Source organism: Typopeltis vanoorti, chromosome 11, assembly GCF_054136105.1.
Source record: "Typopeltis vanoorti isolate ZY-2024b chromosome 11, IOZ_Tvanoo_1.0, whole genome shotgun sequence".
Classification (NCBI taxonomy): domain Eukaryota; kingdom Metazoa; phylum Arthropoda; class Arachnida; order Uropygi; family Thelyphonidae; genus Typopeltis; species Typopeltis vanoorti.
In genome coordinates, this window is record NC_143559.1 from 35767091 (window position 1) to 35791204 (window position 24114).

General features: G+C 33.6%; 1 protein-coding gene across 1 annotated transcript in view; it reads left to right on the forward strand.

Moving 5' to 3' along the window:
* The first annotated feature begins 723 nt into the window (after nt 1–723).
* The window catches only part of LOC150101442 (uncharacterized), a 129953-nt gene continuing 106562 nt past the window's right edge, over nt 724–24114 (forward strand). Inside the window, exon 1 of the mRNA XM_090400496.1 lies at nt 724–1377. Coding sequence (XP_090256622.1) covers nt 1197–1377 — 181 coding nt within the window. The 5' untranslated portion in view covers nt 724–1196. The remainder of the gene's footprint in view (nt 1378–24114) is intronic.

Here is a 24114-nt window from a genome sequence, read left to right on the forward strand (position 1 = left end):
AAAGAAGATTTTCTTTTTCCTTACGAAACTGTCAAATTTATCCCGAACACCCTGTATATATACCAACGAACATTGATAACGGTGTCTCATTAGCGCCATGGATGAGTTAAGGGTAAAATAATCCGGAAATCCTATTTGAGAGATCAAGAGCATGATAGCTTTCTAATCACCCTCGGATCTCTACTCCATCTTGTTTGTTACAGCAATGAAAATCCTCTGCTGCTATAAACAAATTCACTTATAATAATCATAACTCCTAACTCATTACATCATATGAGAAGCTTTGCATTTATTAAACAGTTCACGAGAGGTCTCCAGAATCATCCCAGACTTTACCAACTACTGTTGCAAACGATTGTTTGCGAAATTTCGACAGCTATATTTGTGCTCTTGCCTTATTACTGCAAGTCATATAATTGAGTTGCTGTTTCTATTGAAAAAAAATCTGAATAACTTCCTGGGAAGTACTACGACAATCGGTGGTTTCACTGTTAAAGAAAAGAATGAATTGCGTGTAATTTCCCCTGTTATTTAGCGTCCTGAAACCCGGGTCATATCGTTGCACGTGGTTCTGTCTCATTCTGCCCAGCAGGTAGACGAAACAATAGCCTGGCGGCTGAATCAACAAGCGTGCACACGTGTCACGGGCAAAGAACTTGTAAATAGGCAACAGGGACTATATTACAGTGACTACACTCGGTGCGAGTGAGGGGAGAAGTGGGACTAGTAAAAAGAGACCTGCGAAACAGGAAATTAACACACGGACATGTTCCGGTCTTGGCTACTGTAGCTAGAGGCCCGTGTGGCCATTCACTGCTGGGTTCCTGCACGTTTCGCCAACTACGGGAGGTGTGTCGTGTTGAGAAGCTTCTCTGCTTCTCTTTCTCTCTCCACCCTTGCTGTACGAAGGAATTACTGACTAGAATTAGGTTTACGAGCTTTGTTTCTAAATCCCGGTGTGTTATGTAAACATTCCCTCCTTCACTTCATGATGTACAGTGTGCCGCACCGAACGCTGCGTCATAGCATCCGGCGATGAAGCACCTGTTAGAGCGCAGGTGGGCCGAAACTTGTCCAACCTGTTGCTTCGTTCACCGCTGCGGCTACGGTTGTGTTCGTGGCCCTCGCTCGCTAAGGAGGGCGTGATGGTCTAAGTGTTATTTATCTTGGCTTCTAAACAACACTCCTTGTCCGCTATGATACAACCTAGGTTTGCCTCTGTGATGCTTCTGTGGGTGCTTGTGTCGCCGTGTACAGCACAATTGTGTTACCCACCCGGTGGGGTGGCGGGAATTGTGATTGCGACGTTCGTGGTTACTGTGGTGCTCGGAGGATTGTCTGTTGCCGCTGCATGGTATTTCTGGAAATGCAGGCAAGGTGAGTCCAGTGTGGGATACTTCTTTGAGAATCCCTAATTATTATTGTAATTTAAACATGACTTTAATAGGGGGAGGGGCGCGTAGAATGTCTTAAAGATGACTTTAATAGGTTGTTAGCAGTTCCATGCAAATAATATTCACTTTCTTATATCACAATGCAACTCACTAGAAGTATGATGAACATAGTGCAATCGATCTACGCTTATTTTTATACATTTCTTTGCTTGTTGTTCAAAATAACATCGTGTAATGTTATTTTGCCATGACATTCATTAGTACAAAACACCAATATAAACAACCAGAAAAGTGTGGAAACGTGACGGCAGCGTTGAATAAAACGATGCTGAGTGAACTTTTCCATGTGCCCTGAAACTTCTCCAGTTTGCTTTGAAGTTTATCGATATTGATATATTGAATCCGCCGATCTGCAGAACATAGCAGTGACTAATTTTAAATAATGAACAATAAATCTACATCTGACTGCCATTCAAGCCAGTATAAATAATTGAGAGGATATTTTAGCAAGAAAATATTTTGGAAAATATCATTTAAAAATGCAATATATTTAATCTTCTCACTAAAAATCTGAATTATTCGGCATTTCTATCATATTTTTGATAACTTCGAAATAATAGTCACAGAAAATTTAGAGAAATGAACTACATTCTCGAAACATCGCAGAGAATTATTTTGTAAAATGAGAGGACAAATACAATCTGGTGACCATTGTGATCGTCCTCCCCCCTCCGTTATAAAGTCGTTCGTAAAGATGCTATACATTCATCCATTCAGAGATTTAGTAATATTGAAGTAATTAAACTTTAGTGGTATTTTGAACTTGTCTTTCAGGTCGCTTCTTAGGCTAAAGTATAAAATGAAAAGCAAGTTTTTGTATAAAGCTGAGCTACCTAAATAATAAATTTTAATTTTTTATTTACTATTTCCATATTCTGAATTCTTTCACCCACTTATTCCGTTTTTTAGCGTATTTTATCTTCGAGATTCACTTTAATAATTTTTTTGTTAATATTTTAGATATTTTATTCCATAATTTACATAATTTTAAATCTTATACCGAAACGACTCGCTTCAAATGTATCTCAATCCCAAAGGAAACCATAGCAATTTAATTTCCTAGAACTGTGCTGCTCCAAAAGGGTTAACACTACAAAAGGTAGACCAATCATATATCACTGTATCATTATTTTCATTAAATGCCTTCCTTCTATTAATTTCATTTAAAGCATCTGTAGCCAAAAAAAAAAAAAAAAAAACAGTTTAACTAAAAACACTGTTTTATCTCTTCTACGTGCTGTCATTACTACTATTTTTTTTTTTTCAGTCATGATATTAATGCTTTTTATTTCTGATTGTATTTATTACGGTTGATTAATTCCCGTACTCTAAAATTTAATGACATCCACACTTACGATCAGTCATCAAGAAGGTCTATTAAATTGTGTTTTCAGGACTCGATTGAAATCAACCCTTCATCTAGATGAGATGTTTGAATAAGGGCATCTATTAACGTCCAAAATAGATATAATTTATTTTCTGAATAAAATGAAACATAGACGTCATATATATATATATTTTAAATTTAGTATAATACTAATTAAAGAAATTATTAATAAAAATTCACGTGCGGTTTCTCACCTTCGTTATCTCTGTAAGGTTTTTTTTTTTTTTTTTTTTTTTTTTTTTTTTTTTTTTTTTTAAATCTGTTGTGCAACTACAACCAACTATTTATATTTTCTGCATCACCGAGACTATCATTATATAAATTCAATAGAACATTTAAGTCCACTTCCACCATGTAGTGTATGCTCATGTTGATTTATAGGAAAGTGATTGTGCTTTGAATATGTAAGTGTGGGAAAGAAAATGTTCGAGAAGTACCTGTCTCATAGTTCTTAATATAGAACTGCGTGCGCATCGCATCCTTTTATGTATTGCAGAAATTGCTACTTGGATTACGATTAATTTAAACTTGATATTCTGAAAAAATTTCCTTTCTTTAATTAGAATCAGACGCCTTAATATCAGGAAAAAGAATACAACAAAACCCACTCATCTGCGTTTACTCCCAATTGCTAATTTAGTCCAAAGGAATTTTGCTTTTGTATTCTATTTTGTAGATAAATCACCTTCTCATTTTTCTGGCGTTTCCCATCGATAAAGTCAATGCAATGATTTTATTAAAAAAAAATTACTAATGTGTCATTGTTCAAGCGTAAATATTATAACTTCTTCTGGAACAAAATTATATCGATAAAGCAGTTACATGTAATGAGTGAATTATGTAATTTCTTTTTGTTAAAATGCGTATTAGTGAATGCAATGGGTAAAGTCGAAGACAATAATTGTATAACACTTATCGTTATACAGATATTTTGATGAACTGTCTAATTGTGCGTTCCAGGTTCTCAAGAAAATAAATTTGCTTTTCCAATCTATTAGGAATAAATTCAAAACCTACTATGAACATTTAATGTAGCGTGTGCAAAACTGAAAAAAAGTAAAAGAAAAGCAAGCCAAGATGGGCTCTGCTTTTTTTTTTTTTTTTCTTTCTCTTAAATATATAACTAAACCATACTTGCGTATCTTTTTTTTTTTTTTTTTTGCCTTAGAATCAGAAGCTGAAAGTTTATTTATGGCGGAGGTCGCGCACCCAGCAAATTTCAATGAAGAATATCACTAAAACATTTAATGATATTTTTAAATTTATTTTTTTTTATAGCAGGCCTACTACACGACGAGTTGGAAACTTTAGCGATACACTGGTACTTTGAAGAACCCAGCACAAATTGTAGTTTTTGGGAATAATTAGGGAAGAAATTATTCTCTAGGTTAAAGGTAGTAGAGATGAAAGCGCACGAATCGAGTCACTGAGTGCTTTGATTTTTTATTTTCATTTTTTAATCCATCGAGGTTCAAATTAATTCGAATCCAAGTCACTTGTCCAAGAAGTTGAGTCCCCTAATTATAGGTTTGAGGCAAATTAATGCAGCCGACTTGGCCGTCATCTGTTAGATCCCTCTAAGGGCGAGTTAGATATGTGTTAACGAGGCCGGTATGCGGGAGAAAAAGTCCATCCATCGCCATCTGAGACTGGCTAAGTCACCTTTAGTTGAAAATTCCTCATAAAGGTTTTTCTCGTCCTAGACGGGAACCTAGTTCTTTTCAATCAGAGGACCTAGTCTGTACCAATTAATCTACTCGGGTCGAGTACTATTAGTTTCAAGTTAAATATTATTAATGAACTACCACTTTCAGAATTTGCATCGTCAGTTCCAGTTAATGGAAGAACTAATCCACTTTGAAAGTAGAAAAAGAAAAAAAAACCTTTGCCTCGCGGAAATCTCTACAGGTTGCATTATTCTACCAGTTTCGACCAAATTTGTAATCTAGTTGTTTCTTACGGCACTGGAAGTTCGTTCCTTGAGAGTCTTAGCAGAAACGAACTTAAGTAAAAGGGTTTAATATGGGACAGAAAGTAAAACATCTCCGACACTAGGCATATTGTATCGTTTAACCGATTTCGGCAACTAATTCGTCGACTGGGCCTACTTCCACTAAAAAGTTAACCACCGTCTATGCCGGCGTATAAAATGACTCCCAACATTTCTTTTAAAAATGTTTATTTTGTGCCGTATGAGACGACCACAACCTTTACACTTACCGCCGATAGCCTCATGCACATTACGTTTACTTTAATATAATTAAAAGTAATGTGTAAATTTTTCTTTATTGTAATTTATAAACGACGCCTTCTTGCCCATCGGTAAAACTGTTTTGATATGATTATGCGGTAAGGTTTCATTAGGATTTAAACAAAAAAAAAAAAAAAAAAAAAAAAAAAAAAGCAAGCTTGTCCTGCGGAATAAATCTCTGAAATACAAATATTTATATGCAAAATATATTAATATCGTACTCATTATTGTTTAACATAATATATAAAACCAAAATACTGAATAACCTAAAAACAATTTGAAATATGTTTTACAGTAATGTCGACAGAGTGCAGCATAGAGGCAGCCTGCCTCACGGCGCGGCTTAATAAGGGCGCTCGTTCAGCCATATTGCGCTTGCTACGCTAACACTTCCTGTTATCGTAGCAAGTGTGGAAAGAAGTTTTTCCAAGCTTAAACTGATTAAAAATTATTTGCGAACAGCAATGACTCAAGAAAGATTGGTTGTCTAGCAACGATATCGACGATAGAGTCCGACATAGGTTATAATTTACATTTAGAAGAGCTTATAAACAGTTTTAGTGTGCATTTAATTAATATTATTATGTAATTGTTTTGCATTAATGTTTCCCTTGTAATAAAAACAAAATAGCAATTGGAGCTGTTCTTATATTTTTGTCTTATAATCCATTAGGGGCGATATTTAATTGTTTGCCTCAGGCGCGATCTAATCTGGTGACGGCCCCGATGTTTTATTACTATATTTTAATAAAATTTTCCTCATTTAAGACGTCATATACGAGATATCATATTACAAATCTTACTTTGAATCTGAAACTGTGGCTTCGCCTTCTTGATTATCATCCTCTGTTTCATTGCTAGACGATGTTTTCCTTCGCCGTCAACTTTTATACCCGGAGTTCAAGACGTCCCCTTTTTAGCATTTTTTTTAAACTACAAATATCGTCTTCTACACCGACATTTACAGTGATTACTAAGAAAGCAAGGGATTTGTGCAACCGAGAAGCGATATTACATGCCTGACATGATTATTTTAGTTGTTGAGTATTTAAATACTCTTCTGAAATTTCAGTAACGCAGATATCAACAATGATAAAAATGCCAGCGAAGTAGACTCTTTTTTTGAATTGCATCCTATCTTCTATTTTCGCAATACTGTGCCATTTTTTTAACATGTGGAATGTTTTTCTTTTAATTTGATACTAGGTAAATTTATAGGTAAATCTTATGTTAGTCATCTAAACTATTTTAATTAATAGTTGTCTGATTTATTTACAAGATTATTATTTTTGTATATTAAAAATAATAATTATTAATATATAATATCATTGTATATTAATAATAATTAATATATAATGCCCCTGATTTAATGAATATTAACTTTATTGTGGGATTTATTATGTTAAAGGAACGAGAGACAATGAATGTCAAATCAACAGTCTCGACTACTTGCTGAAAATGGAAAAACCAACTTAAGTCCTGAGGCCCACCATCTAATTAGTAATCAGCAATGTGGATTCTGCCACACTCGATCCACAAATCTTCTACTCAGCATCACTCGTCTTTTGGATACAAGGCTTGAAGAAACTCATGTGGTCGCTCTTGATATTTATAGAGCATTTTGATCGGATCTGCCTAAACTTGCTCTCCAAACTCTCATCTTTTGATCATGTGAATGGCTATCTCTCCTCAGGTTTTCTCATCAGTATCCGAGTATTAAGGGGCGCGTCCTTTCTGAAGCCCCTTCCTCTTATGACATTTTTTTTTCGCTGATGACAGTACATTTCATTTGTCTTCTGCATTTGAGAAACTTTATAGCGCGCAACCATTCAAAGATGCTTAAAGATCTTCCATAACCACCCTCTTAAATTGTGATCCTCATGCCATTTATTCAATGGGGCGAAGAAAATTTTGTGCACTTCAGTATCCTTAAATGTCCCTGTTTTTACTTTTCGCAAGAATGATCTCATTTTATTTCTCCTTCACTCTTTGATGATATGATATGTAGGTCTTCAGACTAGATGATTAGATTTCTCTTTCTGGGCTTATTTTCACTACTAGCCTTTAAAAAAAAAGTGTCAATTTCTGGACAGAACAACTTCTCTATTGCATGACTGCTAATATCATATAAATGACTCTTGTGTAAGTATTTTCATGGGCAGTATTCCGCTAAAAATTTCCCACCCTTATTCACTCACTTTCCTTTCAAGATTGTAAGAACACAAACAGTGCTTGTCAATATCCGTTTAATGTTCGGCTTATCTATCGAACAGACTTCGTTTTCCTCTTTCATTTCAAAAATCGCAGCCTTTTCTGTTCAAGAGGGCAGGCACATAAACAGATTCCTACTTTGTCTTCATTTTAGGAGCAAAAATTTTTTTATATTTAATTTTCTAACCTGTTTACTCCCCAGTCTTGTGTTTTTTTAAATTTCCAATTGTATGACAGTTATGACTACATAAACTTGGAAAATTTTATGCAGTGATAACTATATATATATATATATATATATATATATATATATATATATATATATATATATAATTAGTTTTTGTGTAATATATCCTGAAGCTGCGTCGAATTCAAATCCCTTTGCAATTGCCTTTTTTTTCGTTATCATCGACTTTCCTTTCGTCTATAATCTAATAATATATCCAGCCGAAACTTTGAAAGCCGCTTTGAGTCATAACTTTTTTTTCCCATTCATTATTTCAAAACTAGGTATATATTAATATTATCAGGCCATCACCATGAGACAGAAGCTATAGATTTTTGAAGACCATTATCAGATATGTTCGAGGTCGGTTTCATGCTTATAAGGGAAAACCGGAATTCTTGGAAGAAGCGGGAGAAAGACAAATTCAGTAATTGGGGGAGGGAAGATATTAAATAATAGGCAACTCATATATTACTCATTACCCAAATAAATGCGTGTAACAATTATTCTCCATCCTAAACATTGGTTAGCGTGTGTATATTTATGCATAGCATAGCGTAAGATCACACTTTTCCATTTTCTAACATCTTCACAAACATCCATATATTTATGGATATATTCTTCCTGTTGTGCCTTATTCCATCTATTTGGGATCGGCATGTTTTTGCATGATGCGATCGCAACCGACTTATCGCAAGCCTGGCGTTGAGGGGGGGAGTAGAAGTATTTTTTTTCTGTAGAAGTGTGTTCACGGGGCCGGTTTGCCTGTTCTGAGGGACGAAAAACCCTCCTCCCCCCGTATGAGACCAGCTAAATCACTTTTAGTTAAAAGAGGCCAGATGAAGGTTACTCTTTATCTGGTTCCTCACGTCGTAGACGGGGATCAAACCTGGGTTTGATTCCCGTCTACGACGTGAGGAACCAGATATATTCACAGTGCTAAATACATATCAGTATACATCAGTTAATTTTCAATAACCAGTGGCCCATAAATCATCCATTTCTAGTTTCCAGCTTCCCAAATTCACTACTTCTTTATGCAATTATCGAAGATCACAAAATTTAAACTTTAATAGTAAAATGAACTTCATACATTTTGTTTCATCTTCCCTAGCTTTGTTTTATTTTTATGCACTCTACTTAAGCCTGTTTCGGCTAAGTGCAGTACTTACTTCTTCTGTCTCATATATTCCCTGAACTAAGTCGATAACTTTGATCTTTTCTCTGTGTTCTATTAGGATATCAGGAAGTTCTCTTACATGTGTAGCTTTTTTTTTTACATACAGTATATAAAAAAAATGAAGCCTAACATACTATTAAATAACCCAAGTATATAAAGTAAATTGTAATATGTGCTGTGATAATTAACTAAATTTTTGTTTAATAGCATTATGTACGTATTCGAACACTAAAAGATTTACAAGGCCAGTAGTTCTCATATTCAATTAGGGAAGAGTTTGAATTATTTCTCGACCCACTAACCTGAAATGAAATTCTTCATGGAATTTTTGTATTGCACTCAACTTGACAATCCAGTTATTTATAGTCATAAGAAATCTGGATCATAGGTTGGTATTTTCAAAGATATTCCATTCTATATTGATGTGCTGAAGTGCATCTATAAACATATTTTTTCTTTGGTACAGTAACCAGCTACATGCAAATTTTACTTGCACGTGGTGCAGTAAAACTTGACAAGTTCTATATTCCAAGAACTTGAATTTTTAAAATTATAGTACACCTTGTACGTTATCAGTCCGTTTAACTGTATGAAGTATTCGGGTCACTTATATGAAAATATTTCCATATTTCATTTGCTTCGTTTTAAGTTTATTTATTTCAATTTCAAACGTATAGAATATTTGCAAAAAAAAAAAAATAATAGTAATAATAAATAAATAAAAAATACAAAAAATGCTATATTTGAAATTATCTGTTATGTTTCTATAACATGATAATTTCTGTTTATTAACAGAAATTATCTGCATAACAGATAATTTCTGTTAATAAACTTATGCAGATAATTAATTAATACTGTGGTACTTTCGCAAAATTGCAGTTTTTCGTAAATCAGTAGCTGTTGGTTCTGAATGATGCCAGATTTAAGAGATTATAATGCATGCGTCTGTAATTAAAATTCCTGAATATTTATTATTAAGTGGCAATATTGCTTTTGACTAAGTTGTCATTATTTCATTTCACGGGAAAAACAATTGGACTGCAGTAAGGTTTATGTGTGTTCTGTTATTGGAAATGTATAGTTTGGAATGCTAAGATAATTCGCGAAAACTTATTATACCGATTTATTAACTGTTTTGACTGCTGATCTCAATTTCAACAGGATTTCTAGCTTTATTAAATCATATACAGATAAGTATAAAATTATTTAATTTAATTGAAATGTTTCATAATATAAAAATGCAGTAATTAAAATACGAGATGTGCATTTGCTTTTATATTTTAAGGATAGACGTGTAGTATCTGGGAACGATTTTTAACATTTATTAGAGATCTGAAGTAGCTTGAAAATGTGTCGTGTGTTTTTATATAGAGTAGGATTCTCGATTACTATGTTCGCCCATCCATAGCACTAAATACACGATAAGTTCACAAACTTTTTTGAGTGATACAGACCACACAAGACTTTGCTGCGTTCATATCTAAATTTGACGACAACACTTAAAGAGAATCGTGCGTTTCGGAACCACCTGTGAGTCCAATTTTTCCCCCCCTACAAATCACAACACTCGTACATAATATTTAGGCAAAACCCGTGTGATAGTGATGTAGCCTTACGGGTATTTTAGATGAAATAATTACTCAGTATCAAGTAATCTAATTTGACATTATTTGCCTTTTTACAAGTAAGAAAAGTGAATGAGAATTTATGAAAATTCAAACCTTCGGATGTGTCTTTGGTATTGCACTAAGGTATCAAATAGGTCCAAGAGAACATATTTCATACCTTTTTTTTATATATAACAAATCTTCTTTTTATTAGTATATTTGATTAAAAGCTTCATAGCATGGCAGATATCTTGAATTTTTTTTACCTTTTGCCTTTCTTTTAATAAAGTTTGATTCTAAACTAATTGAAGCGTTAAAAGTTATTTTCAAGTTATGAATGAAGAGGTGGTACTAGCAAAGTTGTTACTTACTTGAATATTAGTATCTCAAGGAACCGTATATATTTTAAAACTGCCAAAGGCCCTCTAACTCAAGCATTGAAGGTATGAAATATCGCCACTTATAATCCTCTCTTAGACTATATTTATGTTCTCTGTGCACACGAAATATTTACAACTTTGGATTCCCTATCTGTATATAAATATTTATGAAAATGATAGAAACATGAAATGTTTTCATTTTTATCTGAATTGATAGGAATTAACAGTTCGAAACAAGTGTCAGATCAGCAAGACCTTTAATCAAGAGCACTGTAAAAGGGGAAAAAAATGCTGTTTTTTTTTTAAGTAGTGCAGTATCAGGCAACTCATGCCAATGGCTTATTTTTCTAAACTCGGTCACTTTAGAAATTTTATAGTATCAAGAACAAATATCGTTTGTTATGCTTCCTTTTTTAATGAGGTTTACTACTAAGTCTTTTTATGATTTCTTTATGAAATATATGCCATAAATGACTATGTATCCCTTTTTGGTATTCTAAAATTATCGTACTTTCTGAGGGGTTATTTTGGCAATGAATACTTTGAAAGATATTTGAAGCTCTGAAATCTATCGTATTCCTCTGCTTGGATATTCTACTTGTTAATAATATGGATTCTACTTTGCATCAGTATTAACGATAAGCCAATCTCAGACGGAGGCAGCAGAGTTCTTTTTTCCCAGCGGAAACTAGTTTCTGTCCCTCCGAAACAGTCACCCGGCTTAAACATATACAATTTCAATAGGTAAGATACATAATTCTCCTGGTCTTAGCTGATTCTCCAAAAGGATATTCTCTGGCTGTTTTAATGCGAGACAGACTTCCATGAAGTCGTCAGAACTCGAAGTCTATTGCATAATTCGATGTGTGATGATAGAGAATATGCATTGCTAATTTTTCCAATTTGTTAATGTTTTTTTTATTGTGAGTGTATGCCAATCAGTTCTTTATTAGAATGAAACACATGCCGTTTACTCACTTGAATTAATTTCTTTATTGGTTTCGGAAAAATCAAAAATTCTTAAAGTAATGTGAGAAAATGTGACAAAGAAAATTTATAAAGAAAGAAATGGTCGCGTGATGACTACCCTTGGGAACCAGTGCTCTAGATTAATTGTCTAAATTATCTAATTCTCACCCACGGTTTAAAATCATGCAATAAATTTCATAACTTTTGGTGGGCTGGATTTCCATAAAAATTATGTGTAGGTGTAAGAAATAATGATTAAGGCATCCCTAAACGTATTTATAAACCCCAACATTTATTTCAGCATTAATCTTCTAGCTCACAATTTCTATACCATTTCTAGCTCACGATGCGTTTAAGCAATAATCACTGTGTTGGATAATGTTTGTAACAGAAGAAAAAAACAATACTCATAGACATGCCGTGATTTACCTCAAATCGTATATCGTTTAGTGCTTCTTTTGACTACGTGGTAGTCGGGGCCAATTTTCCGTACTGCTATTTCTTTTACCCATGTGTGCTGCAAGTTCCATCAATCACACTGTCAGATTTGCCATCGCATTCTATCTTCCTGCCAGTCTTTCTGTAGCCCTCCCATCTCCCCCATTTCTTCCGTCGTCCAGAAAAAGTAATCTGATAAGTTTTGGCGCATGACCAAACTAGCAAACCAGTTATCACCTCCAACAAGACAGAGATGAGCAGTTGCGAAGGGTTACTCTTGATATCTTCATGTTTTCTTTAGTTAAAACTAGTAATGTAATTAGTGTGCATGCATGCGTATTGTCATGTTTGTTCCACCTAACATTATTAGTTCCGCACGGCGGGTATTCCTTGTTTTGATGCCTTGTCTTAAACTTAAAAACATACCTTATTTTATAATTGTACGCTTTAATATTATTCTTGGGATAATGAACTTTAACGATTGCTTTAATTATAAAATATTATTAATTTTTTTCAATACAGAGTGCCTTTTTAATTAATACTATTTCTAAATGGTTCTTTAAGTCTTGATGGATTAATTTCTCTCTTCCACCGATTTATAACATCGGTAGAAAGGTATTATTCAGGCGACTTTTAAGCAAAGTTTGATTATCTTGATAACAAGCAAATTCTTTTCTTAATTACATTAGTTTTGCCAAGCTTTACAAAAGAGACAAAGCCTTGAATATGGAATTTAAGTTCATGTCGTTCTTTTCTCAAAACTCAACGCTCGTGTGGTCAAATTACTGTGGAAAATATGAAAACACTTATAAGGGATATGCAGCTCTAGAGATAAGTCAGATGGTCTCATTTAGAGTTGGCGGGGTTTTTATATTCTGCATAATTCACAAACCGACCAGAGAACACAGTTTTATAATCTTAGCAGTATTTCTTCTAATCTAAAAACCAATGAATAAAAAAAAAACATGCGTTGCAAAAATAATTTTAGGAACTAGCATTAGTTTGCCAAGGCCTTTTTCATGCGGTTATAGCATCCTTCTCTCTCGCTCGCTTTAGGTTTATCTCTTCACTGTGGTGTCTTCCGCTTGCTGTTGAAGCCATAGAAAATTAACATTTTCCAGGTGGCTTTTCTGATAGGGGATAATGTTGAGCAAGGCTGTTTTTGTTATCCACTGCGCAGGTGTCATACAATAGCGACGAGGGCGTTATTGTGAACCACAGCTGTTTCACCACACCCAAAGTTCAGATAATTGGGCAAGATTCACACTATGTAGTATTGCTTTAGCAATGACAGTCCCGTAAACTTATCCATACGCAAAATGTTAATACGTATTTGATAAAATGGCAATAAATGTTGATCCGAATTTTGTTTTGGTTACGATTCCTCGTATATTTCCGCGAGAGAATCTGTCGGATTTTATCATTCTACCCAATTATAGATATTTGATTTGAAGTAAAATTCGCTTCAATCAATATGACGAAACTTTTGACAGAGGCTTAAGGCCCTTTAAGCAACAAAAATTTAGTCAAGATTGAACAAGAGCATTCAATCGATTTTATCTTTGTAACTAGAATTCCAAGGCTGATCATACAGTTCATTACGAATGTGTATGACTTCTTATTAATCCTGCCTAATTTTTTTCCCTTAAATGATCCTTAAAAAACAAAAATAAAATTATTCTTGAGATAAATGCAATACAAATCATTCGTTTAATGTGATAGTGAATAATTAAACACAAGAAAACAAGATAGAAATGTTTGGATTTGTAGTCGGTAATAAGTTTTTACGTTTATACGCTTGTGATTTTCGCCCAGCTTGTTATTTAGAGAAGGTGAAAAGTTGAGTATTCTCTGAGTATTTGCTAGCAATATTTTCTGTCAACGTTCGCTAATGCATAACGATGCTGCTTCCTGTCAGAAATTTCACACTAGGATGAACATGAGGAAAATTACATAGGAAAATTGACAAAAAAAATTTCTAGCAAGAATAGAATTTGATTGGAAAAATATAAGGTAAATGCAGCATGTCAGACATACCCAAACGTATGACAGTTTATCTTCAAATACTTTGTGCTTGCCGAATAGTTATGTCCAAAATGTGTTAATTAGAATATTTTCGTCGATGGCTGTGATAAAAAACAAAACAGAATTAAATGCACTGCATTTTGACAGTGTTCTGTTTTGCTTCCTGTTTCTTTAAACTAATCAGTCTCTGCAATCAGTCGGAGAAAAAATTGGATTCAACGTCAGAATTTTAATGATTATATATCTTTTTTTTAAACAAGATTTGTTCGAGTATTTATTTATTTATTTATTTATTTATTTTAATATTTGAAACATTTACTTTAAATACTGGATTCTATAGGAGGAGATAATTGAAGCCATATCGTATTAGAAAAATTTCCCTTGCAATATTCGGAATAGCATTTGGTATTTGTTTGGCTGGTGTAGCTGTTTGGAAAGGAAGAATTCTAAATAGGTCACACGTCATCTTGATCACAATTTGAAGATGATAGAACTCCGAGCATTATGGCAGTAGGATATGTCTTTCCTTCTACAGAGCTTGACGACTTAGTAGCGCCGTTAGTATCATATATCAGTGCATGTGTTGTAAATCTGCCAAATGAAAGTATGAAAATAGCTACTAAAATCATGCAGAGTTTCTGTGGTTAAGACTTTCAATCGAATTATTCCGGTTTTGTGACCACATATTTTTTTTTACATTTGGCTTTTCCATCTCGTCAAAGCAATCTGTTTGATCATGATGACACTCTGTAAGTTTTACATTCGCTTTGTCCTCAGTTATTTTGAGGTTTGGACCCCCCCCCCCCCCAAAAAAAAAATTAGAAAAATACTGGATATGACAACGATGTTCCCAACTTAAATATTATTAGTGTGATAGCAAGAATGATTCATATAATGGAAACTGTTTTCTAATAGCAAAATATGTATAGTGCGAAGCCTTGTTAAGTGAGGAATTGAGATATATTATAAACAATTAGAAAACTGTAAAAATTGTCGGAATATTATTTTAATTTTTTACAGTGTCTTCTTCCGACATGGCTTCATGCAATTTTTACGAAAGGTGCATTTAGCCATTTGGTGTTCCTCCTAAATGGCTCAAAAAAAAAAAAAAAAGGAAAATACCTATTTTTTATTTATTCATTTTATTTGCATTGTTCATCAATGCAAAGAAAAAATAAAATAACTAATTGAATGTATTTTTAAATATTATTATTATAAAAACCTCCGTGGAGTCAAAGACTCATCGTGGGAGGTCCACTGTTACACACACAGTTTGTCATACTGTGCCTTAAATATATTCACTGGCTCTGCACACACCACACTCTCGGGCAAAGCATTCCAATCACTCACCACTCTCCATGCATAAAACCTACTCCTCACTCCCTTGCTCACACCCTCCTTATACAGCTTCCAGGAATGACCTCTTGTTCTCCTGCTATCCTCACCCATTCTGTGCAAAACCTCCCCGACGTTAATCTGGTAATAACCACTTAACAGCTTATATGTCTCAATCATATCCCCCCCCTCCTCCTTCTATCCACCAATTTATGCAAATTGCATTTTGTCAATCTGTCTTCATACTCTACATTCCAGAGACCAGAAACCACCTTAGTCAATCGCCTCTGAACTTTTTTCAACGCAATTTCATCTTTTTGAAAACCAGGTGACCAGATCTGTGCACAGTAATCCATATGTGGCCTGATCAAAGCCTTATACAAAGGAACCATAACATCCTTACTTCTACAAGTCAATGTCCTCCGCATCATTCCCATTATCCGCTGTGTTGTCTTCACTATTTTAGTAACATGTCCCCGAAATTTTAGGTCCTTGTCTACAATCACTCCCAGATCTCTCATTTCCTCTACCTCTTCCAAGATATTCGCACCGATTGTGTACTTTATATCCCATCTCTGCTTCCCAAATTTCAAAACCTTGCACTTTGAAACATTGAATTGACATCCCCACTTATTTACCCATTCAGACAGTGTATTCAATTCCTCTTGCAAAGCTACAGCATCCACACTACTCCTGATAGCTCTGCCCAACTTTGCATCATCTGCAAACAACTGTACATCACCATTCAGACCTCTCCAGATATCATTTACATACAAATTAAACAGCAATGGACCCAAAACAGACCCTTGAGGTACACCACTAGTAACTTTCCTCTTTTGGGATATCGCTCCTCCATAGACAACTCGCTGATACCTATCAGACAACCAATCTCCAATCCAGTGAACCAATCCACTGTTCAGCCTCATCCGTTCCAATTTAATTACCAGCTTGTCATGTGGCAATTTATCAAACGCCTTTGCAAAATCTAAATATACCACTGTATATGCAATACCCTTATCCAACGCATTTGTCACTTCATTATAAAAAGTAAGCAGGTTGCTAAAGCACGATTTTCCTTCAGTAAATCCATGCTGGCCACCAGAGTATTTTTCTGTTGTCAACCCAATTCTGAACTTTATTCCTAACTAACTTCTCTAATACCTTGACCACAACTCCAGACACACTGACTGGTCTATAATTCAAAGCCTTACTCTTATCACCTCCCTTATGAATTGGAACAATTTTACCCTCTTTCCACTCTTTTGGAACTTGACCCAGTGAGAGACTCATGTTGAAAAGATATACAAAAGCTGTTGTTAACTCTCTGGCACATTCCCTCAAGACACCTGGTGAAATAGCATCAATTCCGTCCATAATACCTACGTAAATAGCAATTTAATAAACATTCATTGATTTTTTTTTAAAGTTAAATACTGCATACGTATACCTACTTCTTTTTGTCTTATTTCACTCTAAATTATTTGCCAGATTCGTTCAATTTAGTAAGAAATAGGGTTTGAAACAGACCCATTTTTTTCTTTTTTTTACTGAGTTTTCAATTTTCACGTAGTCTGGTTCATTATAACTAGAATAATAAATACTTTACTGCATATAATTATAACTGACACAGTTGTGATGTGACTATTAGAGACATGCTGTATCAAGTATTTCCACTATCTCAGCTATGTCAGGCAGATAATCTCCTTTTGTTGCTCGTTTTGTATTTGCAGCAACTACTGTTTTATCTACCACAACTGTCGTAACGGATAATAAATATGCACTATAATGTTTCCCTTAATGGACATCACTCCCCTTCCACCTTTGAACCACCATGAATCTTTTCATCCATTGTGTTCACACTACGTGACCTAGATTTATTATTAAACGTTAAATGGAAGGAGAAAAAAAAAACTGGAGCAAGCCTTTCTTTCTGTTTGTCGTTCCTAGTATAATACAGTGAATGTAATAATGGAGAAAGTTCCGAGGGGAAAATTCCATCTGGATATTACATTTCTGCGTTTAATTGCAACCTTCTTTAACAGAGCTCATTTACTGTACTATCATCCTGCATTAATAGATCGAATGTAGCAATGATCAGTAATGATTTCGGAACGATTTAACTTTTTTTTTTTTGGTGCGTTGTCGCGGAAAGTATTGATAAGTCGTTTTGTCCTTTCATACAGGTTATTCTTTCTGATAACGGTTCCTAACAGAACTATTTTATTCTTTTGCCTCGTTAGTATCAAAATTAAAAAAAAAATTCGTTGCCATTTTTTAATCAAAATTACTTAATGATTAAATCACCCCCCCCCCCGCTTGATGAAAATTAATAAAATTTGATATCTGAGATCAGTATTGAAATGTATAGTCATTTCATTTGGATAATTTTAATTGCAAAGTTAGGTTAAACAAAATTTGTGTGTTTGCGCGCGCGCGCGAGTACGCAGAGAATGGTTATAGTTTCAACTTCTGACGATAATGTCACTATACGAGTATAAGAATAAGATTACAAAACACACTATTTTATGATTTGTCTATAATCATTTTCTTACTTATTTTTGTTCTACTTGATCTAAAGGTCATACCAAAAATTTATGGATAATAATCCTTAAAATGATTCTTCTGAATTATGTTTTATTTCTCTCAAAGTTTTCTTTTATTCCAGTATTCATTATAAGAATATTATAAATATTCATATTAATTTTCACTTCGTACATGCATACTTTGCTATTAAATTTCGATAGGAAGTATGTATACAAAATCCTAAATGTATGTATACGTATGGATATACATACGAAAGAGCAATTTCTCCCAGTTTTGATATACAGAAGTTAGGGTGTGAATGCTATTCCAATTTGTTCACGACAATGGTAATAAGATGGACGGAGGAAAAAAAAACGAAAAGATATTCATTTCGTTTTATAACAATAACTGTTCTCACTCAATAAATTGATACTTTAAATGTTTTTTTCTTATCTAGAGGGATGACTATAATCTAAAGCTTGCAGATAAGTTAGCTATTTAGTTCTGTACCACAATCTTCTTTTTGAATTGAAGATGTCAGCTATGCCCAAATGGAAATACAGTTGTTATATAACATGGAACACCAATTTTTGTTCCTGCAAACCAACTCTGACTAATATACACAATTATTTAATATTTTTGGAGAACAGAGATTTGAAATTTATAACATCATTCGTAACTTAGCTATGAAGTAATTAAATATATATTTCAACTTGAATTAACAGAAACAAATAAATTCTACACCTTCTAACACTAGAATCTCAATAGACTGAACGTAATATAACTAATTATGATAAAGCAAATGTTTCAGCGAGAAACAAAAATAAAATAATTGGAATGACCGTGTGCTTCTTCCAGATAGCTTAATTTAATGATACAAATGTTCTTTTGAATTCTTTTAAAATAAAAAAAGATAAAATGAACGAAATAGGCTATGCGTAAAAAAATATTTTTTTAATGCAAGCAAGATATAAATAAAATTTGTTTTTATACAAAAACACATATGAGTTGAAGACCAATGATAGAATTTTAATTAAAAAAAAAAAACTTGTATACGTTCTGATAGAAAACTTCTAAACATTCAATCTCTTAATAAGATAAAACACTATTGTGTTATGTCCCATTTTCCTCTTGCGTGTTAGCTCAGTAGCAGTCACGGTCAATTAAATTGGCTTCTTTGAAACCTAATTAATGCCCTGATAGGACAATTAATTCTATCTGCATAGTGTATTTATGACTTTCATTTGCCTTACAAATAGACAGCTTACACTGCGTTTCACTTTGGACCCCTTTTTGAGATGTCATACCAACAATAAATGTTTAAAGCAATTGTTTAGCTTTTTATTCAGTTCATTTGACAGTTCTTGAAGAAAATATTAGATTAAATATTTCAAAACTAAAATAATTTAAACTACTTGAAAGGGTATTTCAAATAGTTTATATATTTTTAATGCGAATATTAAATTAACTATTTCTGTGTGCTTCTGCGCAGTTTGCCTATTTTGCAGGATGAAAAATGCGAGTTTCAGGAAGAAGAAAAAAAAAAACTTCCAACTCTATATTAGACCGGCTACTTATCTTCTAGTAAAAAGTCCTGATTAAAAAGTTCTTTGCGTTGAAAATGGATTCGAACCCAGCTGTTTCTAACAAAAAAGGCACTTCAGAACCTCCATAGTCCCATTCGAAACAGACCGAGTGCGTGTGAGTGCAAACATACATCTAGCCTAATCCAAAAAAGGGGAATAAGTCTGCTGTCAATCTATCGATTCATTCTCTCCAAAATAGATACAGAATATCCAGAGATAATCTCCAAAATAGAATTTTGTACTGTTATAGGAAGCTTACAAATAAAAATTTACTAATAGAGAAAATTATCAGTCAGTTTCTCCGCTATAGAGGCAAATAAACGACCACCAGTATGGAATCTGCCTATCTAGAACCACGGGCGAACTCTCCAGTGGACATGTGTCATGGAAAAGTTTGGAGAAATGTTGTTATTATCGTCATCAACAGACCTCCATGGGGTGAAGAGACACATCGTGGGAGGTCCCACTCTCACATGCACAGCCCATCGTATATTTATATCATCGTATATATAAATGTGTCGCTCTTGATATTTCCAGAACATTCGATCGTAGTTATATTATCGAGGTTTGTTCAGTAAATCTACATCCAAAAAAAAAAAAAAAAACCTCTCACCACAAAAGACAATCAGGAACATCCATGCCCGCAGCGCGATTCAGACCTGCGACATGTTGGTTTGAGAGCGGATGTCCTAACCACTGGGTGAACTCTTTCGAGGATATGTGATGGAATTTTTTTTCCCGATAGTATTTCCCACACCCACCCCATAATTACGTGCAAGCATTCGTGGTTATATGGTTAAATGGATTTAAATTAATGCGCGCACACACACACACGAGCTTACAAATAGACAGCTTACACTGCGTTTCACTGGACTCCTTTTTGAGATGCCATACCAACAATAAATGTTTAAAGCAATTGTTTAGCTTTTTATTCAGTTCAGTTGACAGTTCTTGAAGAAATATTAGATTAAATATTTCAAAACTAAAATAATTTAAACTACATGAAAGGGTATTTCAAATAGTTTATCTTTTTAATGCGAATATTAAATTAACTATTTCTGCATGTTTCTACCAAAATTTTTATCGAAAATAAACTTCAAGTAGAGATTTTGGCAATGAATCCATCTTATTGAGAGCGAGAGGTAAATCCTTTATGAATGAATCTCCTTCTCTCATATGTTCAGGAACTTCTGATGCCATACTTTCACTTCCCCTCCCACCTCTCGATACGTTCTCGAGCTTGACAGGTCTGGACTGCATACTTCTGCTGAGATATATGAAACACAATGATTAGTAGACTGTCTCTTCGAACATCCCTTACTGGTTCTCGTTTCATAGATAAATTCGATGCGTTAGGAAATGTCGTATAACTATTAGACCGTTTAAGAGTTGCTAAGCGTTATCAGTTCTCATGTAGTTCGTTAAATACACACGTTGCTGTAGCGCATTAGTAGCGAGCATGCGATATAATCTATTTTCAGGGCCAGTTTATGAAAAGTCTTCAGAGAGAGAATTGTAACTAGCTATTATCCTTTACTAATAAGTGATCGTATCACCAGCTTGCTTTCGAAAATAAAAAAGAGAAATCGTGATCGGACAAGGTTACAGAAAATCACGTGATCACTGACCACCGGAAATCCTTATAGCTGGCAGCTATATACAGGTGTTTTGTCGGTAGATAACGACAGGACCATGAAAGTATTCACGGACATGCGGTTCCTTCAACTTTCATTGTGACTGTTTTAATTAAATGAAGAAATAACGAACCAGCGTAATAACGCTTTTCCCTTTTTTGGTTCCCCTCCAAATCATGTCAACGGTAGAATAAAAATATTTATATTTTCAAGATGTAGGCGTTATTAGCAAAATTAATAATATTTGAGAAATTTACTTTTTCGTAACCTTTTGTCATTTTCGTTTCCAGTAGCTTGGGTTTATTAATTCGATTTTTTTTTTTTTTTATGTGAACGAATCCTGTTCTTTCACCTCACAACCCCCCCCCCCCCCACCCACACACCTTTCATCAATCCTGCATCATTACTTCTGTATATAGTTACATATACAGAAGTGTGTGTAATGTATATTATGCAGAATGGAAGATGGAATTTATTTACTATAGTGTTTAGAAATATCTGTATATCTTTTTGTTCTCATCCATTTTAATCACAGCACAAGACTTTTTAACTTATAAAGAAATTAAAATTCTCTTTGAAAGAATTTTTTTTAATTATTATTCCAGTAGTCTCCTTAGAATTACTCTGATGGTATACACAGCTCCTAAATCTAAGAAAATATGTAAAATGAAGAAAACGGTATTCTTGTGGTGGAGATGACAATTTTTCCCTCCTAGATATTGTCTTAATTGTTCAATAGGTTCCGACAGCCCTGTCTCCCGCTTGATAATGTTGATTTTATTTTTCGGCTGTTTCGCAGATGTGCCTTTTTTACTTCGTCGATCCATCCTTTGTGCGGTTAAATGAGTATTCATTTATGTCGCTTTACTTTGACTGTGGAATCATCAGAAAATCCTTAATACATTCATATCGCACAGTATTGTCTTATTATTCAAATGCTTGATTAAAGGATTAATTTGTGAATGAAACAATAAAAAGAAGTATTTAGTTCTCACCAGGTTAAAAATCTAAAAAAACAAAAAAAAAATAAATTGCTTTTTTGAATAACTATACTTAATTTTTTTTATTTTATTTTATTATTAATGAAGTGAAACAAGCTTTTCTCACTTTCCTCCAGTACTCTGTATTGAAAATTTGTATTAAAGAAATTTTGCACAATAAAATATTTATGCCAACGGATTGAACATCAGCCTGTCAATTTACACCAGAGTAAAATATAATTTCACTAAAAGTTATTGTTCTTTAGTGTTACTGCAACAGCGAAATCATGAAACGAATGTCTCTCAGTTTGCCAGTACTGTACGGGCAAACTTTGTCTGTTTTATCGAATGAAACGTTTCTTGGAGGAAATCTCTTAACTGCATTTTATCTGAAAATCCCATATAAATGTTCTTCGCATTCTAAATTTGAACTTAGTTATTCCCATCAGTAAAATCAGCCTTTTAAATGTCATTTGTTCTCTGTCTTGGCAATATGAAGCACCAGATAAACGTGTCGATGATTCATTTGATTTACATTCGTGATTGGATATTAGTATACTGAATAGAAATTCGAAAAACTTTTTTTTTTTTTTTTCTTTTTCGCGTTCATACTACATCCGAAACATTTAGCCAAGGCTAACTACTCTTAAGTAAGCGCCCTTGGATTGATTCTGTGAGAATTTTATCTAATCTTACATTACCTACCAAGCCCTCTGAATTAACAAACAGAAGTAGTACACTAAGGAAGTTTGTCTTTTGAACCATAGAATCAAGTAACTAAGAAGTATCACCCGCCCCTTTCAAAAAAAAGAAGTTTTGTAGAAGAAGAAATAGCTTCCTTTACAAACAATGCTGATGTTGATGCTCATGTTGTGAAGAGAATGAAAATTTTGTTTTTATACTTAAAATTTGTTTCTATTTTTGGGGAAAAAAAAATTTATAACTTGGAATCAAGTTTTCACAGTAATTAAATAAATAAATAAAAATAGACATTTTAATGATTTTCTTTTGTCCAGTAGACGCATAAAAATTTCCTTGAAGTTCATTTTCATCATATGCAATCATAAAATCTATAACACTCTTTTCGATTTTAAGTTGGCAGTATTATTTTCTAGAAATAAAATAAAATTTTTATTTGTATTAACTTTAAACTACTGTATTCTACTTCTTCATTGCCACTTCAGAATTCGCTGCCTTTATTTATAGTTACATCTGGTGACATGAAGCACAGATTCGAATAAAATATCTTTTACTAAAGACTGAAATGGTTGAAAATAGTTCTTTTGGGAGAGTATGTTAAGGAATATTCCATTCTGAAATCACCCGCTCTTTCAGATTCTTTACTGAAACGAATAAAATTTATAAAACGGCATACATACGTGAGCAGAAATGCCACAGTGCACTTACAATTTGTCCTCGTATATTTATTTTTGTTTTACTTTGCTACCGTTGGAAACAACACCAGTGATATTGACTTAAATAACTCAATTAAGTATTAGACGGTTATGTCATTTTTTTTCCTGGGCGTGTTTCCAAAGGAATTTTGCAACTTTAAGCATGTTTATCACCTTTAAAAAAAAGTGTAGCGTAATGACAGCATTTCAAGTTTCTAATACAGACCAGTTTTAATATAAAATTAAAAAAGAAAGAGTTCGGAATAGTAACAGTTTACTAAAATGCTTGATCAACATATGCACTTTTTTTTCCCTTTAATTCATCATTGCCGTTAAAGCGTTTAATATTAATGGAATTTTTCCCCTTCTAAAGGGCCTAAAATTTAGTTGTAAATTATGAAATATTTCGACTATTGCATCATTTTGATAAATGTTGTGTGTCTTGCTTACATTTCCTAAATTGCACCGTCTACTTAGTTCTTAGTAGTTTCAAATATTTCGGCTTTTAACTTTTATTGTTTGTCCTGCATTATA